This window comes from Vigna unguiculata, unplaced genomic scaffold (genome assembly GCF_004118075.2).
Source record: "Vigna unguiculata cultivar IT97K-499-35 unplaced genomic scaffold, ASM411807v1 contig_471, whole genome shotgun sequence".
Classification (NCBI taxonomy): domain Eukaryota; kingdom Viridiplantae; phylum Streptophyta; class Magnoliopsida; order Fabales; family Fabaceae; genus Vigna; species Vigna unguiculata.
In genome coordinates, this window is record NW_021011184.1 from 54,148 (window position 1) to 63,057 (window position 8,910).

Sequence of the window (8,910 nt, forward strand, 5' to 3'; positions counted from 1 at the left end):
AAGGATTTGGGCGAGCCTCCGCCAGACTCGCTTAGGCGAGTCCGACTCGCCTGGGCGAGATTATCAGTTCTCGCCCTGGTCTCACCTGCAGCAGATGTATCTTTCATCCCCAGTCAATCACACAAAGCATTTCACGTCCCAAGAACAATGATTAACTCATACAAACAATTCGCAAGCTCAAGAACAGGCATAAAAACACAACTTAAACTCGAACCCTAACTTCCCGTACCTGGAAACGTTAGCTAAGGCTTTGATACTCGAACAGTGAGGGACAATAGCTCATGGGACAGTTTCGCGGGCTGAAAAACTGTGGGACAAGTTCGAAAAACGAGCTCATTAGAAAGCTCTAACTGAGAACATACGGAAGAATCAAAATGAACATAGAGCTTGAGTTGGGAGGGACTTACATGGAACGGAAGAATGAGGCTGAGCTTGCTAAGCTATGACGACTCCAAACCCAAGCAGAGGATGACGGCAGCTGTTCTTAGAGATGTGTGGGATCTATTTTACGAAGAGTAGTTACAAGTTAGGGTTTTGGGGTATCTTAGGTCAGAAATTGAATTGGGCCAACCCCATTTAGGCCCAAAAGATTGGACGACCTCTACAATAAGATGGGCATAAATAATTGCGCCTTACACCAGAGGTGTGCATTTATGTTGCCTTTCTAATAACAAGTATCATATACATATTTTCCTACCTTTTTTTTTATTTCTTAGGAAATCTTTTTAAATCTCATGTATATAACCATATTCACCCACGTAACAATATATCTTTTCAATAAATCCATTTAACAAATAATCATCATTTATATCTCATTTATAGTGCAATAATTACTTTATATATCCTTCAAAATAATCTCTTATCTTTCATATTCTAAAACATCATTTAAATAAAATAAATCTTTTAAAATAATAAACCATTACGTTTCTTATAATAACTTTCTAAATAAATACTTTTTAAATAATTAATGGTCACTTAAAAATATTTATCGTCTTTTAACAATATCTCATAATATTTAACGACTTATATCTAATATATTTTTAATTAAAAAAATTTTAAACCATTTTGTCTTTTACTTTAAATATTTATTTAATCTCATTTATTTATTTTTATAATTATTTATTTTCGTCCTAAAAAATGAAATTTCTAGAATGTATTTTATACAAAATACAAAATATTTTAAAACCGTACAAAATTAAATTAATATTTTAAAACATGAATTTGATCGTATAAAATCATATTCTTAGTATATATATAAATATTTATCCAATTGTATAATTAGTTATTAAATTAAATAATTAAGTTCAGGCAAACTATTTTTTAGTTGAAAAATAGAGCAATTGATTCAAAATCAGTGTAATTCGATTCAAAAATAGTGCAATTCAGTTAAAAATTAGTGCAATTCAGTTCAAAATCAGTGTAATTTGTTTCAAAAACCGTTCAAAAACAATGTAGTTAAGTTCAAAAGTAGTGCAGTTCAGTTAAAAAATAGTGTAGTTCAGTTTAAAAATAGTGCAGCTCAGCTCAAAAGTAGTGCAGTTCATAAAACAATTCAGTTTATAACAGTTCAGTTCATATTATAGCGCAGTTCAGTTCAATTCAGTTTATTAGAACAAAAAAATAGTGCAGTTTAGTTCGCCTGAACTGAGGGAGCAATTTGAATTTGTGTTTTTTCAAGCAGTCTAGTCAGAGAGGTTGGATATATACAATTTTTAGGTTTAAATACGCTTTTGGATTGTCCACACTTTTTAGGCTAGTTTATATATGTTAGTTTTGGATATATATTACTTTATATTTTAATAAAATTAAATTGTAGAAGCTAAATATGTACTAAATTATAACAATAAAAACTTTATAAATTGAAACCTTACTACTAACAAGTATTTATAAAAAAACATGTGTTATTTAAGCTCAAAATATTAACAAATTCAACTTAAGTTAGCCTAAGAAAACCCGTCTTAAATTTTTTGTTACATTATAGTAATTATATTTTCTTATAAAAAAAATCGAGCATATTAAAATTCATTATTTTAGTATATCAAATTAAAAGATGAGGATATAAAAAATTTGTTTTAGAATACTAAAACAAATTTTATTAGGAAATCTTTCTTTTTCTATTTCTTAAGAAAACCCCTCCTAAATTTTTTGTTACAACATAGTTTTTTTATAATATATTTAAGTAATTATATTTTCTTATAAAAAAATCTAGGCATCTTAAAATTCGTTATTTTAGTATATCAAATTAAAAGATGAGGATATAAAAAATTTGTTTTAGAATACTAAAACAAATTTTATTGAATATCAAATTTAATATGTTGATTATCTAATTTTACCTTCTAGAATTTGATAACAATATACAACAAACTCCTTCACCCTCTTCTCTATTTGCTCGCTCCAAAGCCTCTTCAAATCTTTTCCCTTCTTCTCTCCGTTTTCTACTACTTTTGACGTGGATTATTGTTCTCATCTCTTTCTCTCTTGTGAAGGTAGAGAACACAAAATGGTGATGAAGAGCAAGAGTAAGAAAACTCAATCCCTGTTCTTTGATATCAGTAGTGTGCAATGATTTCAATTGTTTATTTTTTTATTATTGTTGTGAACTTTTTTAGTTGCAAAGAGTAAGAGTAAGAGGGTTTCGTTGAAGAAGAAGGACAAGGTGATACGGAAGGTGAAAGAGCACAACAGAAAAAAAGCGAAGGAAGCGAAGAAGCTTAGGCTGAGTGGGAAAAATAAGGTTAAGAAGGATCCTGGTATTCCTAACAATTGGCCTTTTAAGGAACAGGAACTCAAAGCCCTTGAAGCTCGAAGGACGAAGGCCATTGAGGAATTGGAGCAAAAGAAAGCCGAACGCAAGGAGAGGGTAATTGTTTAATCATTATTCAACTCCCATTTCATGAATTATTTCTATCGTTGGTTGATTATGTTTATTATGATTTGTTATGTTACATGATCAGCTAAATGAATGAATAAATAAAAAATGTCGGTAGAAGTTTTATGTAAACCTTGTTCCTGTAGAAAGTTCTTCATGGACAAGAAGAAAGATATATGATAGAAGATAATGAGGGTGCTTGACTATTGGTATATTAAAATGTTTTTGTATTATTGTATTAGTGAAGATTGACTCTTGCTACGAAGAAAACAGTCTTTTGTGATTTCTATTTTCCTTGCAGTTAGGAACTTACTATTCATTACTTGTTTCAGGCTCGTAGAAGAAAATTGGGCTTGCTAGAGGAGGAATATGACTCTAAGTTGCTAGAGGATTCTAATAAAAATACTAATGATTTTGGTAATGCTGCAAAGACTAGAGGTGTGCATTTGTGTTGTCTTTCAAATAACTCTAAAATATCATGTACATATTTTCCTACATTTCTTTTTCTATTTCTTAGGAAATCTTTTTAAATCTCATGTCTATAACCATATTCACCCACGTAGGAAATCGTATATCTTTTTAATAAATCCATTTAACAAATAATCATCATATATAACTCATTTATAGTGCAATAATTACTTTATATATCCTTCAAAATAATCTCTTATCTTTCATATTCTAAAACATCATTTAAATAAAATAAATCTTTTAAAATAATTAACCATTACGTTTCTTATAATAACTTTCTAAATAAATACTTTTTAAATAATTAATGGTCACTTAAAAATATTTAACATCTTTTAACAATATCTCATAATATTTAATGACATATATCTACTATATTTTTAATTAAATAATTTTTCAACCATCACTACAAGAAATCAAGTGATTAGAGTCCCAATAAAACCTTCCAAAATCCAAAAACGGACGCTATCCAAAATTTGTGTGCGAGTAAGAGCAGACTCAAAAAAGAGACGGCCTATCCCATTGAAAATTGACTCTTTCATTTTTTTGACACATTTACCAATGTTGCCAGTAGCGTGGGTCTGACTCTCACTTCCAATTTAATATTTAAATGTTTGTGTTGTCAATCACGTGAGTTCTAACCTTAGGTTGGACCCTCTCTTATTAAATTTATAATCATTCTAAATACAAATTAATAATAATAGAATCTCAAGTCATTTTAAACATAAATTAATATCCAACCAAATTATATTTTCATTTATAATTAAGATATATATTTAGGAAGTGCAATTCCAAGTTATAAACTAAAATATACTAGCAAGATACAAACCAAAAATAGAGCAATTGATTCAAAATCAGTGTAATTTGGTTCAAAAATAGTGCAATTCAGTTCAAAATTAGTGCAATTCAGTTCAAAATCAGTGCAATTTGGTTCAAAAACAATGTAGTTAAGTTCAAAAGTAGTGAAATTCAGTTAAAAAATAGTGTAGTTCAGTTCAAAAATAGTGCAGCTCAGCTCACATGTAGTGCAGTTCATAAAACAGTTCAGTTTATAACAGTTCAGTTCATATTATAATGCAGTTAAGTTCAATTCAGGTTATTACAAAAAAAAACAGTGCAGTTCAGTTCGCCTTAAGTGAGGGAGCAATTTGAAATTTGTGTTTTTTCAAGTAGTATAGTCAGAGAGTTTGGATATATACAATTTTTAGGTTTAAATACGCTTTTGGATTGTCCACACTTTTTAGGCTAGTTTAGATATTTTAGGTTTAGATATATATTACCTTATATTTTAATAAAATTAAATTGTAGATGCTAAATATGTACTAAACTATAAAAATAAAAACTTTATAAATTGAAACCTTACTACTAACTAGTATTTATCAAAAAACACGTGTTATTTAATCTCAAAATAATAACAAATTTAGCTTAAGTTAGCCTAAGAAAACCCCTCCTAAATTTTTTGTTACAACATAGTTTTTTTATAATATATTTAAGTAATTATATTTTCTTATAAAAAAATCTAGGCATATTAAAATTCGTTATTTTAGTATATCAAATTAAAAGATGAGGATATAAAAAAATTGTTTTAGAATACTAAAACAAATTTTATTGAATATCAAATTTAATATGTTGATTATCTAATTTTACCTTCTAAAATTTGATAACAATATACAACAAACTCCTTCACCCTCTTCTCTATTTGCTCGCTCCGAAGCCTCTTCAAATCTTTTCCCTTCTTCTCTTCGTTTTCTACTACTTTTGACGTGGATTATCGTTCTCATCTCTTTTTCTCTTGTGAAGGTAGAGAACACAAAATGGTGATGAAGAGCAAGAGTAAGAAAACTAAATCCCTGTTCTTTGATATCAGTAGTGTGCAATGATTTCAATTGTTTATTTTTTTATTATTGTTGTGAACTTTTTTGGTTGCAGAGAGTAAGAGTAAGAGGGTTTCGTTGAAGAAGAAGTACAAGGTGATACGGAAGGTGAAAGAGCACAACAGAAAAAAAAGCGAAGGAAGCGAAGAAGCTTAGGCTGTGTGGGAAAAATAAGGTTAAGAAGGATCCTGGTATTCCTAACAATTGGCCTTTTAAGGAACAGGAATTCAAAGCCCTTGAAGCTCGAAGGACGAAGGCCATTGAGGAATTGGAGCAAAAGAAAGCCGAACGCAAGGAGAGGGTAATTGTTTAATCATTATTCAACTCCCATTTCATGAATTATTTCTATCGTTGGTTGATTATGTTTATTATGATTTGTTATGTTACATGATCAGCTAAATGAATGAATAAATAAAAAATGTCGGTAGAAGTTTTATGTAAACCTTGTTCCTGTAGAAAGTTCTTCATGGACAGGAAGAAAGATATATGATAGAAGATAATGAGGGTGCTTGACTATTGGTATATTAAAATGTTTTTGTATTATTGTATTAGTGAAGATTGACTCTTGCTACGAAGAAAACAGTCTTTTGTGATTTCTGTTTTCCTTGCAGTTAGGAACTTACTATTCATTACTTGTTTCAGGCTCGTAGAAGAAAATTGGGCTTGCTAGAGGAGGAATAAGACTCTAAGTTGCTAGAGGATTCTAATAAAAATACTAATGATTTTGGTAATGTTGCAAACACTAGCGGTGTGCATTTGTGTTGTCTTTCAAATAACTCTAAAATATCATGTACATATTTTCCTACCTTTCTTTTTCTATTTCTTAGGAAATCTTTTTAAATCTCATGTATATAACCATATTCACCCACGTAAGAAATCGTATATCTTTTCAATAAATCCATTTAACAAATAATCATCATATATAACTCATTTATAGTGCAATAATTACTTTATATATCCTTCACAATAATCTCTTATCTTTCATATTCTAAAACATCATTTAAATAAAATAAATCTTTTAAAATAATAAACCATTACTTTTCTTATAATAACTTTCTAAATAAATACTTTTTAAATAATTAATGGTCACTTAAAAATATTTAACATCTTTTAACAATATCTCATAATATTTAATGACATATATCTACTATATTTTTAATTAAATAATTTTTCAACCATCACTACAAGAAATCAAGTGATTAGAGTCCCAATAAAACCTTCCAAAATCCAAAAACGGACGCTATCCAAAATTTGTGTGCGAGTAAGAGCGGACTCAAAAAAGAGACGGTCTATCCCATTGAAAAGTGACTCTTTCATTTTTTTGACACATTTACATATGTTGCCAGTAGCGTGGGTCTGGCCCTCACTTCCAATTTAATATTTAAATGTTTGTGTTGTCAATCGCGTGAGTTCTAACCTGAGGTTGGACCCTCTCTTATTAAATTTATAATCATTCTAAATACAAATTAATAATAATAGAATCTCAAGTCATTTTAAACATAAATTAATATCCAACCAAATTATATTTTCATTTATAATTAAGATATATATTTAGGAAGTGCAATTCCAAGTTATAAACTAAAATATACCAGCAATATAGGAACCAAAATAACAGCAACATCGGACTTCAAAAGTGTATAAAAACCTAACCAAAAGGATAGAACAACATATAAGAACAAGTGCCATTACAAATCTCAAAATGACAGAAAAGTGCATGAAACCTAACCAAAAGTGTTAATAAATATTACATGAAAAAAGAGAAAAAACAACATATTTTAAAAGTAGATTCTCTTGGACAGAACAACACAGGAAGATAGAATTATATTACCTGCAAAAACAATAGAAATAATTAGAATAAATACAATGCACAAAGTGTTCTTTGTATAATAATAAGTCCTCATAATAGGTATATATTCTTTGTATAATTCATATCAAGGCTAGTGATTTCTTAATATACCTGAAGCGAATTATTTTGAGATCAATTCTCCCATTAGTAAGAGACACAAAGGTAATATGCACTCCTAGTTCCACCCATCCACTCCTTGGTTTCATTCTCTTCCTCAACAACTACATCACATGCTGGTGCTGACTCAGGCCTTATAGAGGTTCTATCACCATAACCCCCCGCCCCCAATAAATCTTTGATCAGATTTACCACCAAGGGAAATAGGAGCTTGGGAAGTTCCAAGCAGAGGTTGAATTTGAGCTTGCTCCTCCAATATAAGGGGTATAAAACCCCTTTTGAAATGGTGTCAAAGTCAGGATATGGCGTTTGTCCTTTCTTTGTAGGTACTGGAGCCTGTGCAAGGTCTGCTCTACTTGTAAGAACCTGAAAACATTAGTACCATATCCTTTAATTGCGAATGTAGAAAAGAAAAAAAAATAGATTAACATCAATGCTTTAAACATTCTAATTCCCACTTGTCAAATTTACGTATGTTGATGGATGTTTATAGTTCTAAATGTGAACTAATCAGAAATGCAAGGAGCCATTTACAAAATTACAATGAAATAACTTCGTTACTTTCTTAAAGTACTAAGACTCAAAATGATAGAATCACTTAACAATAGGAATCAAAACAATGACAGGGTATAGTTATATATCCTCAGAATTGGAAATAATCCAATTCTTTTGATGATAATGAAATGTAAACTACACAAACAAGGGAAGGAAAACTAACTACATAAACCATAAATTTAAAGGGCATACTTCTTTTTAAAAGGGTAGAGAAATCTAGGACCAATCTACAAAATCTAAAACTGCCAAGCCAGAAAAAGGCAGGATATAGTAAATGTTTAGAATGGGTTCAGTGAACGACGACGACATACCTCTCAGAACAATGGTATCAGGCTCCTATGAGTCCTTCTTCATTATGTTAAAATCGTCAAAACCAGAAACAAAAATGACACGTTTGGGTCAGAGAGCGAGAGACATGGAAGGGGAAAGTAATAAAAGCACATGACTTGCTTAACTTTAGAGATGTTGCTTACCACACCTCCGCTTTGAGAGTCAGTGATGACAAAGGAAGCTAAAATTAGGGCTTTACATTGGGAGTCATCGTTATGGCAAAGGAAATTGAAATCAGGGTTGGAAAGAAAGGGGAAATGGGAAATAGAAAAAGGGTTGGAGAAAAAAAGGGAAAAAAAAGAAGCGGAGCAGAGCGAAACCTGCCTTTTTGAATGAACAGAGTTACTAGCTCCCAACCTTCAATGTCCCGGGCACATTAGGGATTTTTATTGGTAGCACATCAGGGGCCAACACCAAATTTTAGAGGTTGATTCATGAAGCTATTTAGCTTCAGTCGAATTCTGGCACTGAACGAAATGGGTTAGGGGTAGTAATTGGACGGTGTGAAATGGCTAAGACAATGAAACCTCCTTGTAACCTCAAGTTTTACAAATATACTATTTTTTTAATGAATATTTTCATTTTCCTTAAATATTAAATATTAAAATATATAATGGAGTCCCTAAAACCGACGCTTTAGATGTAGAAAGTTAAACGCCGCATCATATATTAGTTGTTTCCCACTCATTGTAACATTTTTATTCAATAAAATAAAACTCATATAACATGTGTCGGTTAAGCCAACTAAAAAGCTTTTTAACCGACTCTAATGATGTTCACCTCTAATCCGACGCAGCTCAACGGAAGCTAAATTCTGTGATTCTTGTAGTGCATTTTGTTTTTTACTTTAAATA

General features: G+C 30.3%; 1 protein-coding gene across 1 annotated transcript; it reads left to right on the forward strand.

The window, feature by feature from the left end:
• The first annotated feature begins 2,500 nt into the window (after positions 1-2,500).
• LOC114172020 (guanine nucleotide-binding protein-like NSN1) lies at positions 2,501-3,452 on the forward strand. Its single transcript, XM_028056760.1, has 4 exons — positions 2,501-2,519; positions 2,610-2,860; positions 3,202-3,307; positions 3,433-3,452. The coding sequence occupies exons 1-4, from the start codon at positions 2,501-2,503 to the stop codon at positions 3,450-3,452; spliced, it is 396 nt and encodes a 131-aa protein (XP_027912561.1).
• Positions 3,453-8,910: the final 5,458 nt, after the last annotated feature.

What these genes read in the sequence shown, in the direction of transcription:
- LOC114172020 (XM_028056760.1), top strand. An exon ending in AAGCCGAACGCAAGGAGAGG is followed by an intron (nt 2,861 to 3,201) that starts GTAATTGTTTAA and finishes TACTTGTTTCAG; the next exon opens with GCTCGTAGAAGAAAATTGGG. An exon ending in TAATGCTGCAAAGACTAGAG is followed by an intron (nt 3,308 to 3,432) that starts GTGTGCATTTGT and finishes TCACCCACGTAG; the next exon opens with GAAATCGTATATCTTTTTAA.